Below are 26,391 nucleotides of genomic sequence, written 5' to 3'. Positions count from 1 at the left end.
GGTAGAACTTGACATGTTTTTGCAAGACATCATAGAAATGGCAACTAAGTTTAAAGGTAACATTTTCTATGAATACCATAAGGCCTTCGCTAAGAAAGTTGCGGCAATAAAATTGACAAAAGGTTTGACCGTCGACTGGTCAATCAGAGATGAGAAACTGTATTCTTCAGTTTGTTTAGGGAGAGCTATCAATACATGTGGCGTATGTGGAAGTTCATTGCATAGCACTGAAATGTGTTATTTATCTGATACGTCACAGGGCAAAAACAACCATTCCCAACAAAAGCGTAATCCTACAACACCGTATTCTAAACCACAATCAGCCGATATTGACCAATACGGAAGACCAAAGCTATTCCACAAAGGGAAAGAAATCTGCAACTATTATTTCGCTGGTAATTGCTACAGGGGATCCGCGTGCCGCTATGCTCATGTTGACATGAATATGAAATCGTCAAATCAAAGCAAACCCTCTACAAGTGTACCAAAAACAACCAAACAATCAAATATATGACTAGATAATGATGTGTTAATGCATGCCACAACACCAATCAATGTAGATAAGTTAGCGTGGGAGCTACAGAGACATCCTGATAGATATTTCGTAAATTCATTAATTAACGGGTTACGTAAAGGATTTTTTACAGGCGTATCATCCTTACCGGAAAAGGTTTTAGAATGTAAAAACCTGCTTTCTACTACAAAATGTCCAGATGACGTTTCCGGATTAGTCAAATCAGAATTAGACAATAATTTTGTTATAGGCCCATTTACGAAAGCCCCTTTTGATATATACAGGGTTAGTCCTGTTGGCATTGTTGAAGGTAAATATTCTAAAAAGAAAAGACTTATACTTGATTTATCTGCACCTCACAATAGTGATGAGCATAGTAGTGTCAACGACCTCATCAGTAAAGAAGATTTTTCGCTTTCGTATATTAAAATCGATGATGCAATTAAAATCATCAAAGAATACGGTTTTGCCTCAAGATGTTGTAAATTGGACGTATCTAATGCATTTAAATTAATCCCTATTCATCCGAGTTTATGGCATTTATATGGATTTAAATGGAAAAATATGTATTACTTTTACACTAGATTAGCATTTGGGTGTCGTTCCAGTCCCAAACTTTTTGACAATTTATCTATTGCTATGTGTTGGATTTTACACAATAATTATGGAGTTAATACAGTTCTACATCTACTAGATGATTTCTTAACAATCGACAGACCGTCAGCAAATGCCGACGCTACTATGAAAACTTTAGTTTCCGTGTTTGATTCACTTGAAATTCCGATCGCAAAACATAAAACTTTAGGACCGGTAACATGCATCGAATACTTGGGTATAATATTGGACACTATTCGTATGGAAGCTAGATTACCCGAAAATAAATTATGTCGAATTAAGGAATACCTATTGTTTTTCCTCAACCGCAAAACATGTACAAAACGTGAGATATTAAGTTTATTGGGTCATTTAAATTTTGCTATGAGAGTCATTATTCCTGGGAGATCGTTTATATCTTATCTACTTAACATAGCTCACTCTGTTAAAGAACTTCATCACCATGTCACTTTAAATTCTAGTTGTAGAAATGATTTATCATTGTGGCATAAGTTCTTAGATCAGTGGAATGGAATTTCTTTCTTTATTGATGATAATATAGTAAATGCGTCTGATTTTGATTTATATACTGATGCTGCGTCAACCGTGGGATTTGGAGGTTATTTCAAAAATCGATGGTTTCAAGCGTTATGGCCCATAGAAATGAAATTAGATAAGGAATTATCAATGTCTATGGCTTACATGGAATTATATCCTATAGTAATTGCTGCTATTATATGGGGTGATGAGTGGTCAGGGAAGCGTATTCTATTTTACTGTGATAATATGGCAACAGTTTTAATTATAAAGAAAGGAAGATCAAAATCATTAGAAATTATGAAATTAATGAGACGTCTAACTTGGTGTTCCGCAAAATACAATTTTATTATTCACGCTACTCATGTAGCCGGAAAATGTAATACTATAGCTGATGCTCTCTCTCGATTTCAGATGGATCGTTTTCGTCAACTGTGTCCGACAGCATCAGTGGAACCTTGTCACTGCCCGCCCCACTCAGAAATTCTGTGGAATTAAGTTGTGTTATTAATAATTTGTGGAGTAAAAGTATTAATAGTGCTACAAGAGATGTATACACATCTGGGTATAGGTGTTTTCTCAAATTTCGTACTTCTCAATTCGAGGGAGAAAATATTGGAAATGTAATGTCTAATATTTCCGAGGATATATTAATTTGTTTTGTATCATATTGTCAGTCAGTGTTAAATTTGAAATATTCTACTATCAAGTTATATCTTGCTGGAATACGTCATTTTTCTATTGCAAATTGTAGTGTCAATCCTTTAGTAGATAATGTAGGTAAACCTTTGCTACGTTTACAAAATATTCTAAATGGTATAAAGAAAACTGAAAACAAAAGTGTGCGACAAAAACTACCGATTACTTATAGTGTGCTTCAACAGATTTACCAACATTTACAGGAAAGTATTTTCGATCCGCATTTAGATTTTACTATGTTAACTGCATCTGTTATAGTTTTTTTCGGTTTCCTGCGTTGTTCTGAATTTACATGCAAACAGTCATTTGATTCAGCTTTGAATTTAACTATGGATGATGTAGTATTTGTATCTGATTGTCAAGTTAATTTACGTTTGAAGGCATCCAAAACCGACATTTTCCGTCATGGAGTAATCATTAAACTATTTAAAACTAATAATGATATTTGTCCATATGTACAGTTGTCAAAATATGTAACATCCAGAAAAATGAACGGTGCAACAGATAATGATCCGCTATTAGTTGACAGTAGTAATTTAGCTTTACGCCGATCGTTATTTATAGACAAATTGAAAACAATTCTATTACACTTGGGTTTAAATGCCGATAAATATAGTGGACATTCTTTCCGAATAGGAGCAGCTACAACTTGTAGTTCTAATGGTATCCAAGATCATATGATTCAAACTTTAGGACGTTGGAAATCTGACTGCTACAGTCGTTATATAAGAACATCTGAATTTGATATTCGTCAAGCTCTTTCGAAAATGTGTAAATAATTACGATTCAAACTTTGTTAGAAGGAAAATTAGGGATTCCTTATTATAATTTTTTATGTATTTAAGTAGAATGTGGATTTCTGCTTATTTTTGTAAAGTTTGCTCTAATTAGTCAATACATGTAAATAAGTAACAATATTCAATTTGGCACAACCACTGTCTCGGAATAATTTTGGGGATACTCAATGCGTTACAAGGGCAGCATGTGTAGCATTTCGTTTGGGCAATGTAATAATGAATTTCATCCATTCTTTACTTGTCACAAAATTATTATCTGAGTTCTCAGGCAGCCCTGAATAAAATGGATAACTAGGCAGCCCTCTCGTCGGGTGAACGAATCATTTGTTTGTCCATTTGACAGTTCTTTTGGATACATGTTTTAGTGTGCAAATGGTTTTTTCACTCGAGGTTATCCGTCTCAGGTTGCAAAGTGAGCCCATATACCCTCTAAGCATGGGCTGGGCCAGCGCTCAACATGCAGGTATTAAAATTAATTAAATAAACTAAAAGAGTGGGTATACTTGAGTTACATATGTTTGACATGGGATGGGCCAGCGCTCAACATGTCACTCGTAGAGAGGTATTTTGAAGTAACATATTGTTCTTTGAATTATGCTTCGAGCTCTTGTAAATACTCTCTTTTAAAAGGCTCGCTTTGCTATTAGGTTCACATTGTTTGAGGTTTCATTCAATACTCTACGAGTTATGTTTCTGTTTGATGTATACTAAAGTGGCTCGTGACTTTCTCCTTAAAGTATATGGTGAAAGTTATTTGAAGTCACGGTACCACATCTACACTCTGTCGTCAAGTGCAAGTGCCGCGATAGATGCTCGAATAATGTGAATTTAATTGAGATATGTATTTTATTTTTTATTTTTTAAATACATATCAATTGCTAGCATGTTGCCCGTAACTCCAATTTTATATTTTGTATTTTTTTATTATATTATGTTTTTTATTACTTTTGTATATATATTATGTCTTGAATATAAGCCTGTGTAATTATATATAATAAATATTAGTCATTCTTAATTGATTTGATTACTTTAACTTAGGTGGCAATTTGCTATACTTCATCAGTCGTTCTAATTCTGTATCTATGACAGATCTAATCTGTACCGTTACACACATTTAAATCTTAACAGCTGGAGAAAGTTCATCACTCGTTCAAATCTTTATCAATAGAAACACGGCTCATAAATCCTGTATTTATCAAATAAAAAAAGAATAATATGTAGCTTCGTTTTTGATACTGACTATATCATGTGGAATATCTAGACGAGCCCGTTAGGGCGAGTTTAGATATTCCACATGATATAGTCAGTATCAAAAACGAAACTACCTATTATTCTGTTTATCGGTAATTATGATGTCACACAATGTATTGCCTAATATTTTCAGTGATATAGCCAGTACGTTGATACTCGTAAATTTAAGGCAGTAAAATCAAAGGGAAAATATACGAATTACCAATAAAAGACAATAACTCTATTCTCTATAGTGATATATTGAAGCATGAAAAACCACTTAATATGCATGTTAATAAAGTTTTCTTTACCTTTTTATGAAATATCATAAAGAAGTTGTCTTTTTGAATGTATTTAAAGAAGTGATATTTACGGAGGGAATGACCGGTTTATGCCAAAATCACAACAACAAATTTATCTGATCAAAATTCGCACTCATTGATATCTAAGTTTTTATTTACATGTACAACATAATATATATATATATAAAAGTATTTTGGGAACCTCAAAAATACATTTTAAATTGTAGGGTTGGTAATTGGAAAATTACAAAAGCTCAGTAAATACCAGCAGAGATGTTATATACGGGCAACCCGAACAAAGTGTAACTTTAGAAAATGTCTATCAATTAATGCTAGGTATGAATAAGAGACTTACAACTATCGAAAATGGAATGTCACAAGTTAATCAAATAAACAGAGCTTTGACAAATTTAGTAACAAAATTGACAGAATTGAACTCAAAAGTTGCAGGAGCTGAATGCCAAATTGAAAATTAAAAAAGTAGATGTGATAGCAACGATGAAAATGTGTCCCAGATAAAACATGATCACACTGAACTAAATAAAGAAGTTAAAAATATGAAAAAAATCAAACTGATGCTAATAATAACTTACAGGGAATTAGCGATTTCAAGAACGATTTCAAGGTAAATCACGAAAACAACGTAAAAGATGTCTAACATTTTCAGCTAACCATGAGTCTATTTTGCTTACTGGTGATTTTAACAGCAGAACTGATGCCAATCTAGAATTCTATGAAATAAACAGTACCAATTATGACAAATCAGATAATTTTCATTTCAAACAATATACACAAGTATCGTTTTAGAAATAGTTGCGACAGGACAAAACCATTTTGGGAATCTACTTTTAGAAATGTGTAGAAATAACAATCCATTTATTTTAAACGGTAGGGTTGATGTTGATTAAGAAGGCTCTCGTTTAAATGTCGCCAATCTCTTCTTTTTCTTCTTCCAGTTAAGCGGCCGCAATCAACTGTCTGATTATTCTGCCACTGTGTGTTGCGCATGAAAGTCCAAAGAAAATTTAAACCTATTTACATTACGTGAAAGTTAAAATCCTATATACAGGTGCTCATTAAAAACAAGTGTTACTGTCTATTTTGTAAGCCGAGCCTTGAAGCATTCAAGACTCGGAGCGGTGGTAGTGGAAAGTGGTAAGGCATTCCATTCCCGTATAGATTTTGGGTAGAATGACATTTTCCTTATATCCGTTCTACAAAGAGGAACCTGGAAACATCCAGTCCTAGTTGTTCTTGATGCTCGGCTTGTTGGAATTAGCCTAGATGTTGCATCTATATTTACTAGGCAGTTAGTAATTTTGTACATCATGCACATCCTTGTTGTTGATCTCCTCTCTTCTAGTTGTTGCCATTCGAGTTGCTTTATCATGGCATCTACTGATGATATGTTACGGTATTGGTTGGTAACATACCTAGCCCCTCTGCGTTGTACCATCTCAATGTGGTTGTGTAATCTAGTGTGGTTGACTATTTTATTTGTACATATAATATGTTATCATGTGTTGTAAATATGTCTGTTTTTGATTTTTTTCCTCTTTTTTCCGATGTTCATTCGCCTCTGAACTGTAAGCTAGTCTTTTAACTCGATTGATAACATCGTCGAATGCGATGACATTTTAATAAACTTTTTGGCATGCCATGAAAGAAAGGGCTCCACCAAATGGGATTGTGAAAAAGACGCCGATTCTTTTTAAAATATCGATAGAATTAAAATCGATCAATTTAATAATGATTTAACTATGTCGAATACCAGTATACTGGCTCAAGAAATATTAATAAAATAGTTGAATCTGTAAATGGTTTAATGCTGGATTCAGCCGAAAAGGTGTTTGGATCTTTCACTTATAAACGACATGAAAAGAAATGTCGAAAAAAGTTATTAAACCTTGGTTTGACCAAATATGTTGGGAAAAAAGGTTGTGCTTTCGAATAGCAAAAAGAAGATGTAAATACAATAAAACATGTTTATAAAGAGAGGAGATGAAGAATACAGAACGTGAATATAAGAGGCAAATGAAGATTTCTATTAATAAGCATATAGAAGCCATGACAAAAAAGATGAATGTTTTAAAAAATAGTAATTCTAAAGAATTTTGGAAGATATTGAACTCGTAAAAAGAAAAAAAAAGGAATAATACTCCTGTTGATATACTTTTTGAATTTAGAAAAAAAAAATCTTCAGATTCTGACGCTGGTGATGGAACTATTATAGATGGAAATAACGAACTTAATTCGTTCTTAATTGTTTCGGCCTTTGTTTTTATGTTGTTTGTATCTTTTTAATGTATGTACGAGTTTTGACTATCAGTCAACTAATGTTGCCTTCAAATCATCAGAAGATCGAATATTAATTACAGATTGTCCATGTATCATTCATTCATTCAAGATGCATTTAAAAAAATGGTTATTTGTTGTCGATATTTATGAAAATAAAAATTTTGATATTTCTGAACTCTCAGTTAATCACTAATAAATATGAACTTTACATTGAACAATAACCTCAATAAGTATCTTGACATGTTTTGGCATTTAGCGCAATTTGATCTATTTTTCATTTCTTAATAAGCTATTTGTTTTGAGAAATTACCAGGAAACTACTTTACAATAATCATACTATGTATGATTTATGAAAATATATTAAAGCAAACATTTTTGGTATTCATTTCAAATATCGCCCGAGTCAATTACACTTTTATAGAGTTCGACTCGTAACCGGGAAGAAGAAGAAGATTGCTAGAGTGAATATAGTGTTATTTTCATTTATCTAATTATGCTAGGAATAATAGACATAAATGTGATATGCTTTATCATCTTGATTGATTACAAAATGATGATATGTGTATGATCAAGTGTGTACAAAATATCGACTTATCATATGTGACCTCCTCCCCCCTTAAACAGACAATTTCACAAGCTTTCGCATGTTATCTATGCTAAAGTTTACAAGATTTTGACCATTAATGAGGGGGCTGGTTCAATTAATCTCCATGGAATGGTATTTGCCATTGATTATACAACTGCAAACGAAACTTCAGACTAATAGTGTGTGAGAAGCCTTAAACTGACCTATTTACAAAGTTCAACATGTTACTTCTGCAAAACTTTCAAAGTTAAAGGATATTATATGTTAAAGAAAATGAAAGATAAGTTTCATATGGCGTTCAACAACAATGAAACTATATTCAGCCTCACCAGTATGATGTTGTCTCATGTGAATAAAACTGAGAATGGAAACTTGTTCTCTCTTCAGAGAATTATGAAAAATGATTGATAAAAATCAAGATTTGAACCTCAAGACCAAGTTTTTCTATACATTATGACTCTCACAACGATTTTATTGAAAATGGAAGTGGTTTCAATAGGAAATGTAAACAATGTAAACAAAAAATATGGGCAATGAACAGTAAATATTTGAAATAGCTTACAACTTCCATTGTGTTAATCATGGTAATACATTGTACACTAAATTCCTTTGAACAAATCAAAAGCCTAGAAATCACATGGGAGTTTTGACAAGGAGATACTTCTTTTAAATAAGTAACAAGGAGTATAATTCTTGGAAACAAGATAAAGACCAAATCCATGTAAATTGCAAAGTTAACATGGTTCTTCAGTTTGACAACAATCAAAACAATATACAAATCAGTTGGAACAGAGACAAACAGGTTGATTTCTATATACCCTAAACTTTGTATGCAGCAGTATCAAACATAATCCATTTTCACATAAAAGAGTAGTTAGTTGAATTGTTTTATTTGTAATAATCCAAAACAAACAATATTCATTTCATTTCAGTTTTATTTCATATGCATGTAATTCTACAAATGACAGAAGCCATACTCATATGTGATATTTATACAATGCAAAAATAATATGTGTTTGGAGAATATGAATTTTAGTCAACTTTTAATTGTATGCATGTGGATAGAACAATTATGGTCAGGAAGAAAAACAATGTCCAAATTCCTATATAAATACAATCTATTTAGACCAGACATCATTACTATTTTTCTATAAAATAAATAGAATGCAGACAACCAATTGAATTTGAATACAACTAAAAAAGTCAGTATACAACAAATTGCTAATTATCTCACTCACAACAATTTTCCCATTAAATTTTTGCTATAAATTAGCTATTTTCATTATCAATCCTCCAAAATAAAAAAGTTTTACATATTGATTTCGTAAAATATTTTATTAAAACTGTCTCTATAATTCAAATATACCATTCAAAATTCAATCTTATTTTATCTATATTTCTACATCTTTAATAGCTTTTGTCCTCAAGAATGTTATTTTAGAAAAATACAATATTTACAATGAGCTTTCCATGATAATTATGCTTTAAAAGTTGTCTTAGTATAAAACACAAAATGGTCTTTTCATGATTGATTCTTTATACAAAATAATGAGACATTCGTCTTAGTGCATGTATTGTGATATATTTGGTATTCCCTACTTTTCTTTGCCTATTAAGAGAGGATCTGATGGATAGAAAAATATATAAATGCCTCAAAAAAAGAAACTTCCATTTTTACATACATGGTAAATGATATGTATAAATTTACAAAATTCCCAATGAAAATGATTATCAACAAAATCTTTTAGTAGTGATCTGTACACTATTGTAACATAATTACAGATGATTTCACAATTGTCTAGTATGATGCTGAAGTAAGCTGGAGATTTATTACTTTTGAATATAAACTCATGATTGTGAGACTGCTGGTGATATATTATATAAAATGATATCCACGACAATGGCATTAAACTCGGACAGGGCAAATTTGACAATGATTTTTTTTTTAAAACAAGATAAATGCTATTATACACAAATTTAATGCATTTATTTATTCTTATGAATAGTCAAAAAGTTGGCAGAATAGTATTATTTAGTAATTTCACTTAGATAGATCTTTGCCGTTTAAAATAAATACTCATTATCTCATTATGTCTAAGCTCAGTGCTAAAATGGTTGAAATGGAAGACGGAAGAAGTCCCATTTAGCAGGAAGGTTTTAATATCTGTCTCATTCCATGGGGACAATAAAATAACCTATCTTGAAAGATTTTCTGATAAATTTGATCATCAAACACTTCTTGAAGATATACCAACCTAAAATAATATTGTATTCAATATATTTAAATCTAAAGGTCAGCAAAGCCCTATGGCCTTTTTTCAAAACATGGAAGAAAACTGTAAATTAATCAACTATATGGAATAAGAAAATTTATTCTATCTTAAAAACCAATCAAGTCTTACCATACTACACCAAAGACGGTACTTCTACCTAATAAAAATTATATAAAATTTCTGTCAGAACTTGAGTTTTTTTAAAGAAAAATCATAACACTCATGAATGACAAAACTATAAATACAGTGGCACAGTTTACAATACATATTTATACTATCTTTAAGCACTACTAGCTTTTGATCATATATATTTCAAGTTTAACATTCTTTCCTCTTGGACACCTCTATATAATTGATTTGAGGCAAATTGGGTCACAAAAAGATCTAGATTACTAAATATAAATAAACTAATATCAAATAACACAAACATCTTTTCATATATCAATAGAGTTACTGTGAATTCATTATTATTTCGTAAGATACCAATATTTGTGGGTTTTGTGGGTACAGTTGAATATAGATTCAAATGTTCGATGAAATGAAAGATTCCTGTAGGCTTTGTATGCAGAGATTGGCAAAACTATGAAATCAAATATCCACGAAAATAGTTTTCCTCAATTCATAAAAATTGATACCCACAAAAATAAATGAATCCACAGTAACCAAGGATGACCTTTAACATAAAATTCTAATGAAAATGTTAATTTTTGTTATGAATATTAAAAAAAATCTAACAGAGATTAGAAACACAGTCAGACTGTGCCTCTTTTTGTCACAACCTCTTCCAGTAAAACTTTACAATGTAAAATAAAATGTCAGGTAAAACTGTTATGGTTTCGATTAAAAATCTTTGTCTCACAGACAAAAAATATAGATATATGTATATACAACCTTTCTTCTGTAGAGATATAATATTTATATAAAAATTATCACAAACCAAATTTCTTACAAAAAACATGGCAGTTAATATATATATTTCATAAATTAAAAAATGATTCTGATAAAAACTTCTGAGTGATTAATTCATGATAAATCATAATATGGAAAACACTTTCTTTGTACATGTCTGATATGAATACTTCAGCTGTTTGGGGCTCCCTTAATTTTTGTTTTATATATTTTAAACATTCAATAATAACATGAATAAAATAACTAGAAATTCATGTCCATAACTTTGTTCTAGAAAAATAGGGAAATCTTTTTCAAACACAAAGGAGTTATTGCAATACACTAAATATGTATCTGATATCTGTGACTATCTGTTATTTCTCTTCATCATGAATATTGAATCTATTTTCCAGGTTTTAAATCATTTAAGTCTTTGGAAATAAAAGAAAAATAGTTTCTTTTTTCTCAAATGACACAGCAGTTATCTCCCCTTGAACAGCACTATACCCAAGAATCTGCTCCTCCTGGGGGACCACCTCCACCACTTTCTAACATAACGTTATTAGGGCTGACAATATCATCCTCAGGTCGTTTGTGTCCTTTTTTCACTTGTGCATACAGCGGCTCGTGTCCAGACTGTGGTTCAAGTCTATCTTGTTGATGTGGGGGATAGTCTTGTGGACTCTGCAGACAAAAATAAAATAATATGTGAATGGTTTGTGTCTTAATCAGATCTTTTGATCATTTCTTGGTTTCAGAGATTTAAGAAAAACATTGCTTTTTTGAGAAACTATTTTACATTTGGTTACATTTCTTATAAACTTACATATAATATAAATTCCTAAATTATTGCAAGGTTGTTATTATTGTGAAAAATGTGATAGGATTATAATCGCAATAATTTAAACTCCCATTTTGAAATTTTTTATATAAATTATACTGGATTTTTCTCAATTTTGCAAATATCAAAATCGCAATAATAAATGCATGCAATAATTTCTGAATTTACAGTAGTTTGTAGACTAAACATCTAATTATAATAAGTTGTAATATTTTACACATAATCTTTTAGAGGAATTTACACAGATTCTTTGAGGAGTTATCTTTTAAAGGAATTTTTATAATGACATCAAATTTAATTGCAGTTTATAGAAAAATAATTCCTCAGACAAGAAAGGTCATGTCATTAATAAAATAATGACAGAATTTATTGCAGTTACAGCTTTATAAACCTCAATGACATAAATTTTGTAGAAATAGTTTTTAAAAATAAATTTTGTATATTAAGAATTATTTTGCTATAACTATAAAGAATTGATATGTTATGCACAAGTAGACCTTATCCCTATTTGGGGAAACTTTACCACTTGAATTATCTATGTTATATATTAATCATTTTTCCTTTGTGGCATCAGACATTCTCCATTACAATTTTACAGGCACCTTTTTGTTGCCCAGTAATGGCAGACAAATATAGCAATAAGGTGTATGCACAGACTGGATATATGTTACAGCAAGTTGCATTGAGTGCGTAGGTAAAAGTAATATCTTTGGTTAGCTTGCTTGCTAGCTGAACCCTGAAGTCATTATTAGGTTAGGTAAACTACCCTCCTTTAAGAGTAGACTAGTCAGACATTTAACCAATCGTCTGTAGGACTAGGCTACCTCGAAAGGAGGGTATTATACCTTACCTAATAGTCTGTAAATACTTACTGCTGGTTGTAGATTAGGGAAGAGAGGAACACCTCCTACAGGGGGCTTATTCCTTCTGTTGTGTTGTTCTTCAATGGGAGCGTAACTTGGTCCTAAATCAGTCATTGGGATCTCATCCATCTGAAAGTATACAATGGAAATATAGAGAAACTTGGTATATGGACCTGATTTCCTATCTCTATTAAGTATACACTTATCTAAAAGTTGTGTTGCAACTTAGGGCTGTTCCCAAAACTTCTATACATGGTATTTCTTGAACAGCCCTTATATTATAGAATGTTAAAAATAATTAGTCTTTAAAATGACAATTAATTACAACCTGTGTAGTGTTTAACTTTGAATCTATGATAAATACTCACTCCTCTCTGTCTGCTGCCGCCATGTTGATATCGCTCTACAATTCAAAACAAACAACAATGAATTACATGTTCCACACAAACTATGCAATAAATTGTACCAAAATTTTGAATAAATTATAATTGGTATTTGATAAAATACAAAAATTTTAATTTATTTGTTTGTACTTTTCCCATCAATATACGATATAACAAATCTTTCCATCTTGTGATGATTTTTTAAATTGAATTTAAAAATATTTCTAAACAAAGTGCAAAAATTTTGTTTCTAAAATGCTGCTTTCTAAACCCATACTTAAAGTCAGCTAGAAAAAGTCTGTCATAACAAGATATGAAATAATTCAAAGAGAAAGTCAACCGTCTGATTTAAACATTATTATACCATTTTCCCCCTTATAGTTATTGACAATGTCACACTCACCAGGTTCCATATTCATGGCAGGATTGCTATGTCCATGGACCATAGTGCCATCCATCCTACCATTCATGGTACTTTTATATGCTGGTAACCTTCCTGCAGTTATTGTGTTATCATCATAACCTTGACTGCCTTGAGGACGTCCTAGGGTGTTATAAGGTGTTGTACTAGTAAGACCAATTCTATCTGGTTCCCTGAAATTATAATTGAAACTTTTTACCAGAAGAACTTGCTTGAACTAATAATACCAATTCTAATGTGCAGTAACAATATAAATCTAGCATAGTATTAATGATATCAAACCTTCTTGACACTAACAATATAAACCCTAATTCACTTTAATATATAACAATTTGAATCACATAGATCTCAGAGCTCCTTTCAAAATGCCTGTACCAAGTCAGGAATATGACAGTTCTTGTCCATTCGTTTTTGATGCGTTTTGTTTTTTGATTTTGCCATGTGACTATGGACTTTCCAAATTGATTTTCCTCTGAGTTCAGTATTTTTGTGATTTTACTTTTTTCACAAATTTTTCAAAATTTGAATCACATATTTTTATTTGTTCAGAATCAGTAAATCATGATAATTATGTCAGAATGATTATGTCAACAGAAATTTTCTAACTCTTTCTTAACCTTGTACCAATGTATAGTCTAGGAGTTTCAGCCAATGATATTTGTTTCGATATAAATTTCCAATTTAGTGTATCATCAAAAAAATAGTGGCTTATCTCCCTTTGGCTGCTTAAATATCTATCTAAGATTCTGACTGATACCAATTCCTTGATATCAAATTCTATACAGTAATTTATTTGCTACAAACTGGTATTCAAAAAAACCTTTTCAAAGGATGAAATCTCAAATCAATTTCCAATATTCAACTATTCAACAAAAAAAAATCATTGCATTTGAATACAACCCCTATCATCAATTCCAAGATACAAATTACTAAAATATGATTGGAAATAATGAAATTGATATTTCACAAGTCTTTCCACAAAAATAATGTCTATTATTTATCCTATCCTACCTGCCAGGAGCACAAGCTGCTTTAACATCACTTTCTGTGATTCCCTGCATTGCGTAAACTGGTGTTAGGCTTTTAAATTCCCACATAGAATCTAGTAACTGAAAAACAAACATAGTTTTATATGTATATCATTTAAACTCTAGAGGATATTTGTCTAATTGGCAATAATACAACATCTTATTTTTATACATAACTTTTTTTTCACTACCAGTTAAAGACATTTTTATTGGTGGCCTTCAGCTGGTTTTTTACTCTTTGGTTTGGTTGTTTTCTCTTTGACACATTCCCCATTTTTATTCTCTATTTTATTCTTTAAGTAGGTTATTATGCACACTATGCACAGCCATTTCAGTGATGGCAATCATTACCTACTTAGAAATATTTTATTTATAGACAAAAAAATATTTATTATCTTTATGGTAGTACTGCATCATCGAATTTTGTCAATCAGCCATGCTTTTATCCTTAAGCTGTGTAAGAACCTGCTTGCAGATGAAAATTCACATGCCATGTTCATGAATTGGAAGTTGTTATGAAATTGTAATACACAGAAACGAGTGCGGCATACAGAGTAAGTTGTTATGAAATTGTAATACACAGAAAGGAATGCGGCATACAGAGGTTCAATGATTTCCTAAAGTCGGCACCATCGGCTTTCAGAAGACTTGAAGTCTTGTCCACCAAAAATTAGCCCATAAATTTTGGTAAATGTGAGACAACCATAACAATTTTTCTCTGTTATTCATAAATTTAAATTAGAAAGGATTTATTTGGCAAACATAGAATTACTTTCACCATGTACCATACATTTCTTGGATTTAACAATGATAATTATTCAATTCAACTTAAAACTTACAAATCATAACAAATAACAGAAGAATCTGTGTGTGTTGTAATATATTAATCTTGATAGTGTTTTACCTTTTTGGCATTTTCTTTGGTTTTACGAGAATATTTTCCATTCACAAATTTTACAAACTTGATCCTAGGTAAACCATTAGCTTCAACCAATGTTCTGAAAGTTGTAAAACATTCTTAAATAAAATAATGTATATATGTGTATCACTCTGGATACTTTTATATATATATATATTATATATATACAACTCGTCTAAACATCAACCCAACAATGTTAGATCTGTTAATTTGCTTTCGCAAATTTTTGGTTCTTCCCTCTATTATATATATATATATGCTATTACAATCATTGATATTACAATCATTGATATTACAATCATTGCTATCACAATCATGTCACACTCAGGCGAAAAAAATATCAAACATGTACTATTGATTCACTATTAACTGTTTTGATATTTATTTGAATATCTGTGAAAACTTCCTTGTAGAAAACACATTTCAAATCATAACGGAAAAAAATCAACTGCAAAATTTTAATCAAACTAATGCCTTGGTGATATATAAATATGTTAAAGTTTGCTGCACAAAATGAATTTTTATTATATACTTTGAACATGTTGAAAAGAGAATTGCTAAGGAGGTATAATATCAATATATATTGCACAAAATTCTCCCAACACAATCTGTCAACATTCATTTCAAACACGTATTCATTTAGGATTTCTTTACTCACAAAATTCTTTTGAAGGAGGATATAAACCTTTTATGAACAACTATGTGAATATTAAAGCAGTCTTCATTTCTGGAGGACTGGGAATATCCTTCATTTACATACAGATCATACCCGGCTTATATCATATACTTCCATTGGACTGATATAATAAGTTTTAAATGTAGACTTATTATAGAAACCTCAAATGATTAACACTACTGAGGATTTTTCCAAGAACTTACTTAGCGAAATTTTCATCACATGTAACTATTTCTAGGAGTGTGACAAGTATGGCTGATACTGTAGGATCAGAGACAGCATCGGTACTTCTCTCCTGTGGTAATCTACTGACAAGCTGCTTCATTGCATAGGTTCCTGGTAAAGAAAAGAACAGTTCCATTCATTACATAATCATGTACAGGAATTTTTATCATATTATATTTTGCTGAATAAAGAGGATAAAATTATTGGTCAAGCATTAATAACACAAAATGACGCTTATAATGGTTCTGGTCAGTGTTAATATTCTCCTAATGTGTACACTTAAAGCTCATTTCGAGATAAAGTAAACAATTTTTCGTAAGCCGATTTTCACAGTATATGTTTCAAGTACATTGAATTATGTTAATTCTTTTTAGATATGATAATTTTCTACACTTTCTTAATGCACAAAAGTACTAACTACATCCCTTTTATATGCAAAGGAAAATTTCTACAGTTCAACCAAGAGTGAAGTAATCATACCACTGATAAAAGCTTTGTAAACATCAAGTTGATAAGTAAGGCATGTGGAAACACATCAAACAGTAAGACAAGCTCACATGGAACTCCACAGATTTGTCAGATTTGTTATTTCTGAGAAAATTGTGATAGAAAAAAAGACAAAAAGAGAAAAGCAAGTATTCAACTCTCCTTTGGAACAGGGCCAACATATAATGATTTCTGTTTTGTTTGCACCATCTAAAAGATAACACTATCATGAACTTCATTTAAAATTTTCTACAAACTCATTCATTATTGCATGCATTGTACAAGAACTATTCCACTGAACAGATTATTTCATGAAGAAATTATAACAGACTATTCCTCTGCCCCCAAATCTGTTTAATTTTGCAGAACATTATTAACAGAACTACCTACCTATTAATGTTTTATTTTTCTCATCAATGGCTAAGTTTCTAAGTGCTAAGGCCACATGACAAACTATACTATCTCTGTCCTGTAACCTACCTATTAATGTTTTATTTTTCTCATCAATGGCTAAGTTTCTAAGTGCTAAGGCCACATGACAAACTATACTATCTCTGTCCTGTAACCTACCTATTAATGTTTTATTTTTCTCATCAATGGCTAAGTTTCTAAGTGCTAAGGCCACATGACAAACTATACTATCTCTGTCCTGTAACCTACCTATTAATGTTTTATTTTTCTCATCAATGGCTAAGTTTCTAAGTGCTAAGGCCACATGACAAACTATACTATCTCTGTCCTGTAACCTACCTATTAATGTTTTATTTTTCTCATCAATGGCTAAGTTTCTAAGTGCTAAGGCCACATGACAAACTATACTATCTCTGTCCTGTGTCAGTAAATCTACAAAGAATGGTAAGCCTTTCTCCTTCCGTACCCAGGCTCTCACATCTTCTGCATACTGAAAAACAAAATGTCAATCCAATTAAACCATGGAAATCAGATTCATATGAATTTATTAATTTCATGGATATCAATTTTTTTTCATGTGAAAAAGTTCTTGTTCATAGAATTATTTCTTTTTTTAGCGTATTACCATATCTATATAAATAGGATGCAGACATTAATCCACCATTCTGCCTCTGATGAAGGTCTTTTTTGGACCAAAAATGGTCAGGCTATGAAACATCACAATGTGCTGTTTATTATGTATATTGTCATATTCTATATTTTTATAATTTCTATTCATGTTTGTGATCATTATTCTTTTACAGGTAACTTATCATTTGCATTTTGCTAAGAGCTGTTCTATAACAGCATAAATGGGACCAAGGCAAGGCACTGCGATATTCCTACTATGTGTTATTTTGTACGGAACAAAAATATTAAATTGCCTCTATAGAAGGTTGCCTACTTTTAAAAAGCCTTCCTGAGTATCTGTATGTTTGAAAAGAACAATCCTTAGTACATGTTTTTCTCAAAGAATCTACAAGTGTGAGCATCTCAAAAATATTGAGCCTTATCAAAAGTCAAAGATGATGCATCTTTAGCTACTACATATACGTTTAATAAAGTCACAGATTATTTTATATTTTTTTTGCTTAAATTATTTGTACATAGATGTTGCACTAAAAAGTAATTTCAACACCAGGGCGCAGACAAAGAATAAATCTTCACTTATCAAAGGGGCACTAGCTGTCAAATTCATACACAACATGCATGATTCGTGTGCTATCCATCTCTAGCTATGAAGTTTAAATGAATAAGGATTAAATGAGGTGGAATTGTTTACTAACAAGCCAATAATTCATCATCAATGTTTCTTAGCTAATTTTGACAAAATTGAACAATACTGGCTGCTAAAAGCAAACTATTATTTCACAATTTCACATACATTAATGATTGAACAAAAAAAATCATATTCTAGATTTATAAATATATCTTTTAGATAGTGCCCCTTTAAAACCCATATCAGGAAATACCCCCTGAAGAAAGACCCTTGGACCTATATTAACTTACACTCCAGAAACATGCTGTAAGGTTCTGTATAGCTCCTGCTGCTGCCTCAACTGTCACTGGGTTAGACCCATTCTCTAATATACCCCCTGAAGAAAGACCCTTAGACCTATATTAACTTACACTCCAGAAACATGCTGTAAGGTTCTGTATAGCTCCTGCTGCTGCCTCAACTGTCACTGGGTTAGACCCATTCTCTAATATACCCCCTGAAGAAAGACCCTTAGACCTATATTAACTTACACTCCAGAAACATGCTGTTAGGTTCTGTATAGCTCCTGCTGCTGCCTCAACTGTCACTGGGTTAGACCCATTCTCTAATATACCCCCTGAAGAAAGACCCATAGACCTATATTAACTTACACTCCAGAAACACGCTGTTAGGTTCTGTATAGCTCCCGCTGCTGCCTCAACTGTCACTGGGTTAGACCCATTCTCTAATATACCCAGATATAACTTGATTACATGGGCGTTCCACAATCCCTGGTACTCTGAAGCATTCTGTGGTAAAGCAGGGATACCACTGCAAAGAATAATATCAAGTTTATCTACTAGATATTAGTTATACAATAATGTACTGTGGATTCACTTATTTTCATGGATTAGGGAAAAATTACATGTTCATGGATATTTGAATTTGTGGTTTTGCTTTCCACTTGGACTTTCATACAAGCCTATCAGAAATTTGTCATTCTTTGAACATTTAATTTTTTATTTCACTTATACCCTTGAAAATTGATATCTTAACGAATAATAATGAATCCACAGTAGATATATTACTTTTTATCATATGTTTAGTAGTAAATACAGTAGTTTTGCATGTTTGATAAAAAGCCTGCTGTTTAATCCATATCGCGCAACTTAGGTGCGCACCCTTTATCACACCTCTACCCTTTATCGCACCTCTACCCTTTATCGCATAACCTTTATCACACCTCTACCCTTTATCGCACCTCTACCCTTTATCGCATAACCTTTATCACACCCCTACTTTTTTTTTTTTTTTCGCTTATGAAAAATTTTCCTCAAATTTTTTTTTAATGATGTCATTGTTTGGTATGTGACGTCACGACGTTATATGGTATGTGACGTCACGAACATCAAGTTTTCATATTTTTTTTAAATTTATAAAAAATACGAAAACAAAAAAAAATATTTTTAAAACAACAGCACGCAAATTGTAAGATAACCAAGGTGCTTCGGATTAGTAAATGAGCAGTTCTTTAAGGCCTTTGAAACCAGACAAAAGTAGAACTGAAGGTAACCCAGTGCTTTGGATAAGAAAATAGTTCATATAATACTCTTCTGTTGAAACATATGATAAAGCGTATAATACATGGCAAAATCCGTATCACATGCCGTATCACCCTGGACCAATATCATTCCTCGGGCCTAAAGGCCCTTGGGCTGATATTGATGTCTCGGGATGACACGACATATGATACGGATTTTGCCATGTATTATTCTCTATTTAATGCATATTACTCTTTTATTTGATTTATAATTATAGAAAGAACTACACAGTAAATCTTTATTTATTATAGACTCTTTTACATTAAATAAAAATCTAATAAGACCGAAGTTTTGCATTACAAAAAACAACATTTCAAAAGTGTCAATCAATTTTCAAAGTACTGCATGTTTAATATTCATGATTGAAGAAAATATGACATGCCCACTGAAAGAGAGTGGGTTAAGGGACACATCTGGATACAGGCCCACTCTGCACCCATTGGAATAAAAAAATTTAAAGATATATAAACCAAAATCCACAGAGTTAGTAGTGTAGTGTGCTTTATCCAGCAGGGGTAAACGATGCGATTATACATCTGTCTGTACATTACAATTGTAAAGGTTAAATATTAACCAATAAAACTTACTTTTGATTAACATCTGGTTTTTGTTTAGTATTATTTTTACTGGACTGTTGTTTTTTCTTATTTCCACCACCAAAACAACCAGGCGATTCTACAAAATAAATCAATTTTATTTAATGATATTGAACATCATACATTTATAGACATGATCATGATGATAGATATTTAATGAACAGATTTGTACTAAACGAGATATGGAATATATGTTATTTTGACAGCATAAGATCACTCAATTTATGTAAATTCAGCAATTAAACTCTTCCAACATTATCAAATTTCAAGATAATGATATACAATGTACTGTTAATCTTTTTTTTTTATCAAATCAAGACATCTTCCAAAACTTTTACATGAAGCTAAAAATGTACATTTCAAAAAACAACATTTTTATAATACAAAATGTAATAATGTAAATGCTTGTGGTTATTTTTGTGTGTTTGTACTCTTTTGATCATGTTCAGATTTTGGGGCAACCATGCCAGTTTCAACGCTCTTCATTTTTCATTTTCAAATGAAAAATTAAAATTTTAAGTACAAGATATTTGTCTTGTAGTCATGCATGATAGCATCTTCAGTGTTCTTCATAAATATAGAATAACCATGCATTGTCTCGAAATATCAATGTTATTTGTACAAGGCTTAGAAACAGGTAGAAAGTGAGGCTGTGCTGAGCATTTCTACCTGTTTCGAGCCGAGTACAAATAACCGATTGATATTTCGAGACAATGTATGGTTATTCTTTATATACTGCAACTCTTATAACTGTTCTTAATGAAATATTAAGGGTAAAAACAATGATTTTTTAATTTGAAGCGAACAACGTAAAATTTCCGCAAACCTGTATGTTTTATTGACGTCATAAATAAAACTCTACGGAAATGCATTGTCAACGTCATAAACAAGGTGATATACGGTCAGTGACTGTATATCGCATATGAATATATGGTCAATGCAATTTGACTGCTCAAATAGCACAGCTGCAGTATATAATGTATGACATGTATACTTGAATAAGTACATATGAGATATAACAATGGTTATAGAACTCATTACATAAGAATTAAACACTGTTGCAGGAAAAATAAGTTTGTTTGTAAATGTATCCGTCATATCCATAATCATGCTAATCAATATAATGAATAAAACAAATACTTGTCAAATTTTCTTTTTTTAATTTTCATAATAGAAAAAGTTTGATTAGAACATATCTACAACTTAAAATGATTAAAGAAAATTTTAGATATAGGTAAAAACTTTGGGTATTACTGTAGTATGTTAATAGATGCAACACTCTGATCTACATTGTTCAACATGTTCAAGGTTCTCAAGGAGAGACCTCCCCGAAAACATGTTTAACCCATGCCACATCCTGTGTGTGCCTCTCTCCAGTCAGGAGCCATGTTTAACCCATGCCACATCCAGTGTGTGCCTCTCCACAGTCAGGAGCCATGTTAAACCCATGCCACATCCTGTGTGTGCCTCTCCACAGTCAGGAGCCAGGTTTAACCCATGCCACATCCTGTGTGTGCCTCTCCACAGTCAGGAGCCATGTTTAACCCATGCCACATCCTGTGTGTGCCTCTCCAGTCAGGAGCCATGTTTAACCCATGCCACATCCTGTGTGTGCCTCTCCACAGTCAGGAGCCATGTTTAACCCATGCCACATCCTGTGTGTGCCTCTCCACAGTCAGGAGCCATGTTTAACCCATGCCACATCCTGTGTGTGCCTCTCCACAGTCAGGAGCCATGTTTAACCCATGCCACATCCTGTGTGTGCCTCTCCACAGTCAGGAGCCATGTTTAACCCATGCCACATCATGTGTGTGCCTCTCCACAGTCAGGAGCCATGTTTAACCCATGCCACATCCTGTGTGTGCCTCTCCACAGTCAGGAGCCTATATTTCAGTAGTTTGTTGCTGTATATCATTTTTTTTGTTTCATTCTGTATTTAAATAAGGCTGTTAATATTCTTGATTTGATTATTTATATTTGTAATTAAGGCCCTTATAAAGCTTACTGTGCAGTATGAATTTGTTCATTGTTGAAGACCATTCAGTGACCTGCAGTAGCTGACCTTCTTTATCATTTGATCTCTGATGGAATGTTGTCTCATTGGCAAGCATACAATATCTTTCTACATTGGTTGTAATTGGTTCCTTTACCAAACCGTAGAATTAACATGTTTCCCCCTTGTAATTATGTTTGTTTACTCTCCATATATTTGATTGAAGACTCTAGTAAGCCATTAAATGAGCTGCCTCCGCTAGAAATCGACCTTATGCAAGTACACATATAAGTGTACGAAATAAAAGATAAATGACAGTCTGTTTTGTAGGGTTCTCAATTTACAAACAATAACAGACTTTCCGTAGAGATTTTTCATCCTAAGATATGTTAACAGATATATTGGTATTAATGTGCATAAGGTCGATTTCTATCCGACGCAGCTCAAATTATAAATCGGATAATGATGAAAAGGAATTAGAACATATTCTAGTTATATAAAAAAATGTTCATCTAAAAAATGCAAAAAAATATTCTTCACCATCTGACTGGAAGAAAAAGTACCAATACATGCAATACTCAGCACTTAATCATAGATTGAAATAGGCAGGGTTAAAGATACCAATAGTGCCATTAAAATTACTATTTTTTTCGTATTTTCCTTTATTCTATAACACTGGGTTTTCAAAAATATTGGCCAGGCTACCACTTGAAATCTTTTATAACCATCTCTACAATACTTATATCAATCATGTCAATAAGATAAAACAAATTGTATCAATTACAACTTACCTTTTTTATTAGGTGGTTTTTGCATACGTTTAAGTGTTTGAGTCCTTTTCTTATAAAAATCCTTTTCGGACACTTCTTGAATTCTATATGATAAGTTCCGTAATGCACAAGTACAGTTTTCAACTGGTTTATTTTCTTTGTCATGGAAACGTAATGAAATATCTAATGTATATATTAAACAATGTACAAGTTTTGAACATTCACGTAATCGTGTCCTCACATTATAACCTTTATCAGTTCTTTCATCATTTTTACCAGCAGAACTTAAATTCCTGTAAAAATAAAAGTGGTAAAATTTTAATCTGGCAACAATTTTTTCATAGTATTTTTCATTACTTTTCCTAGTTAAATCTGCATTGAATGCCTACACTATTCTAAAATATTCCAGTCGGTGGATAAAATATGTTCAATGGTTTTCCTTCAGTTTATTAATTTATATACTTAGACTCCTAATATTGCACTTGTTTATGCATTACTTTAATTGCTCATACCCTTAAAAAATAACATCCCTTTGCTGGTTGAATTTTCATTGGGTTTGGTGTACATTTTTATGAATATAACCCAGATTGCATTAGATTCTGAAATGGCAAATTGCTGAAAGATGTACAACCCCATGATATTTTTTTCCTTGTGTCTCAGTTGAAATAATATGAAATCTCTTTCTTTTAAATTCATATTGAGTGCATATACATTTAAGCTGCTACAATATACACATTTCTACATACCTAATTATTCCTGTAGCGTTTCTGTAAACTGTGGTTAAGAATGAATCAGTGGTTTGTTCCTCCATAGTGCCTCGTTTCTCCCATCCAGAGTAAGGTACAATGATTCTACTCACAATATCAGCCAAACCTTCCTGGATTATCTTTTCCTTTAAATCCTGACAGAAGATATAATTCATTGTTTAAGGGAAAATCAAAGCTAATGATAAAATTTGATTTTTGGTGATTTAACACCACTTTTATGCACTGCTTTTAGACTTTTTCGTGGCGGCCAGTTTTTATTGGTGAAGGAAGCCAGAGTTCCTGGAGAACACCAAAGATCTTGATAGAAACACTGGCTATCCTAGTCAAGAGCTGGGTTGGAACTCATGATAAAATGATAAAATAAACGGTAACAATTTTGCTGCACACCAGATGTGAGTTCCGACAAACCAACGCCCTTCAGTGATGCTACGTCAAAATAAATGATAAGCTGTACATTTCTTCATTCCTTTTTAAAATCTTGCTATTTCTGATTAATAAGAATCTTGACAGACGAAAATGCTTCACTTCCCATGTATGCATGAGTTGTCTACCTTTTGCCATTAGAGCTTTGACAATATGAAATCAAACTTATAATCTGAATATCCAAATATAATACCATTATATAATTAAAATTAAAAGAGAAAAAAAGAGAGAAAAAAAAAAGAAAAAAAGAGTGAAAACAGTCTAATAACAATAATTAACCTTCCCTGAGAAAATCAAACATCTGGAATTCATTTTTAGCTTGCTTTGCAAAAAGTATTTATAATAATTATCTCCAATGTTACAACGATCCTTGAATCAAGGGCGCAGGAGTTAATGAAAAGATAATTTAAGAGAACTATGCATTTCATCTCAAGTGCAAGATTAAAATAAATAGATACAATTTGTTTGGCATTTTAATTTATAGTGTTATACTTTTTTATTCGTTTGCTTTATATTTGATACATTTTTGTCTTTAGTGTTTGCTTTTTTCTTCTATTTTTCTTTATTTGTTTGTTTGCCTTATATTTGATAAATTTGTAATTGTCATTGGTATTTTACTTTTTTCTTCTGTTTTCATGTATTTAATTGTTTTATATTTAATACATGTATTGTCATTGTAATGTTTAAAGGGGCATTAGCTGTAGAATTCCATGTTCACCGAATATAACTCAAATTCACATATTTGATTTATAACAATGTAAATCATTTGTCCAAACTTATAAAAATCTAAAATAAACAATTTACAGGGCATGTGCTCAATAATATGTAGCTTCTTTTCATATTAAAGATTTTTTATATATCTAGTAGCTAGTTTCCCTTAAATACAGGTAAGCATGTGATGTTAGTTATTTTTCCTCCACAAACATACCTCACAAGAGGATAAATTCCATAGAATTCCTGTCACTAACTCTCGCACTTCATTTTCTTGTGTTTTCCGTAACAATCTGATTAGCGCTGTGATTCCCCCAGCATTCTCTATTGCTTTCTGTAATGTACATCAAATTCAAAATTATAAAATCATAGAATTCAATCTAAACAGCATATTATAAAAGAAAACATCTGTCTGAAATCAAATTAAATTTAAATATTGAGGGTAAAAAAAAATTAAAGATCAGATCAATAGCAAACATCTCCATCACTTTCAAAATGAAAAACATCATTAAATGTGATTTTATTTTTACATTTATTTTATGAGATTGTTGTTTTGTAAAATCAATAAATGTGTTTTTATTTTATATGTTTATCATTAGATTGTTGTTTTATGACAATATTCCCATACCCCTGTCTTTTCCAGCATGGGAAAAAAGCATGTTTACTGGTTCTCATAACTGATCATTAATATATTTTACTAATCCCAAGGTCAAAGCACATCAGACTATCAAGTGCTGTCTCATAAATTGTTTATAGTTTTTTTGCTCATTTATATATTTCATTTGCCAATGGTGTTAAAATCATATTGTGAGTTGTTTAGTTTCATTTCAATTTGAATACTGCTTCATAAGTCTATGTTTCAAAATTACAATGATAAAATATAAATCTGCCCAAGCTTAGGTCCAAACAACTATATTGACTGACATTATGTTGCTTGTTTCAGTCTCTTACTTTATTTTCTGTCTTTCCACCATATGACATATTTTTCAATGCTCCCAAGGCATTCTTTTGGACTTCTGGGTAATCATTCATCAGTAATTCTACCAATGGTGGGATACCATTCATCCCCCTATGATGGAAATAGTTAGGATTAAACTCATTAACTATTGAAAAAATTGACAGAAAAAAAGACAGAGTTGATAGACTGTCTCTGGAACTAAAAAGTATCACATGAACACTACTCAAATCTACAAATATGAAAAAGAAGATGTGGTATGATTGCCAATGAGACAACTATCCACAAAAGACCAAAATGACACAGACATTAACAACTATAGGTCACCATACAGCCTTCAACAATGAGCAAAGCCCATACCGCATAG

General features: G+C 31.6%; 3 protein-coding genes across 11 annotated transcripts in view; 2 read left to right on the top strand and 1 right to left on the bottom strand.

Moving 5' to 3' along the window:
- The first annotated feature begins 532 nt into the window (after positions 1–532).
- LOC134684290 (uncharacterized) lies at positions 533–2,143 on the top strand. The gene has a single exon (XM_063543576.1). It carries the CDS (start codon positions 533–535, stop codon positions 2,141–2,143), a length of 1,611 nt encoding a protein of 536 aa, XP_063399646.1.
- A 530-nt stretch (positions 2,144–2,673) lies between these two features.
- Positions 2,674–3,123, top strand: LOC134684289 (uncharacterized). The gene has a single exon (XM_063543575.1). The coding sequence runs from the start codon at positions 2,674–2,676 to the stop codon at positions 3,121–3,123; it is 450 nt and encodes a 149-aa protein (XP_063399645.1).
- A 7,550-nt stretch (positions 3,124–10,673) lies between these two features.
- LOC134685075 (catenin delta-2-like) overlaps positions 10,674–26,391 on the bottom strand; it is a 56,436-nt gene continuing 40,718 nt past the window's right edge. For 8 of the 9 annotated variants that reach the window (XM_063544473.1, XM_063544470.1, XM_063544476.1 and 5 more), the window contains 14 exons: positions 26,021–26,138; positions 25,287–25,403; positions 23,915–24,069; positions 23,190–23,461; positions 20,397–20,484; positions 18,880–19,039; positions 17,311–17,461; positions 16,053–16,185; positions 15,159–15,252; positions 14,238–14,335; positions 13,209–13,399; positions 12,791–12,825; positions 12,432–12,551; positions 10,674–11,402 (listed from right to left, as the gene is read on the bottom strand). In XM_063544473.1, coding sequence (XP_063400543.1) covers positions 11,220–11,402; positions 12,432–12,551; positions 12,791–12,825; positions 13,209–13,399; positions 14,238–14,335; positions 15,159–15,252; positions 16,053–16,185; positions 17,311–17,461; positions 18,880–19,039; positions 20,397–20,484; positions 23,190–23,461; positions 23,915–24,069; positions 25,287–25,403; positions 26,021–26,138 — 1,915 coding nt within the window. In that variant the 3' untranslated portion in view covers positions 10,674–11,219. Of the gene's footprint in view, positions 11,403–12,431; positions 12,552–12,790; positions 12,826–13,208; positions 13,400–14,237; positions 14,336–15,158; positions 15,253–16,052; positions 16,186–17,310; positions 17,462–18,759; positions 18,805–18,879; positions 19,040–20,396; positions 20,485–23,189; positions 23,462–23,914; positions 24,070–25,286; positions 25,404–26,020; positions 26,139–26,391 lie in introns of all 9 variants that reach the window. The other variant, XM_063544475.1, reaches the window with a different exon arrangement.

The sequence above is a fragment of the Mytilus trossulus genome, chromosome 9, assembly GCF_036588685.1.
Source record: "Mytilus trossulus isolate FHL-02 chromosome 9, PNRI_Mtr1.1.1.hap1, whole genome shotgun sequence".
NCBI classification, from domain to species: domain Eukaryota; kingdom Metazoa; phylum Mollusca; class Bivalvia; order Mytilida; family Mytilidae; genus Mytilus; species Mytilus trossulus.
The sequence above is the reverse complement of the archived record's forward strand: the minus strand, read 5'-3'. Positions and strand labels throughout refer to the sequence as shown.

Coding starts and splice junctions, on each gene's coding strand:
- LOC134684290 (XM_063543576.1), top strand. CDS start 533: ATGCATGCCACAACACCAATCAATGTAGATAAGTTAGCGTGGGAGCTA.
- LOC134684289 (XM_063543575.1), top strand. CDS start 2,674: ATGGATGATGTAGTATTTGTATCTGATTGTCAAGTTAATTTACGTTTG.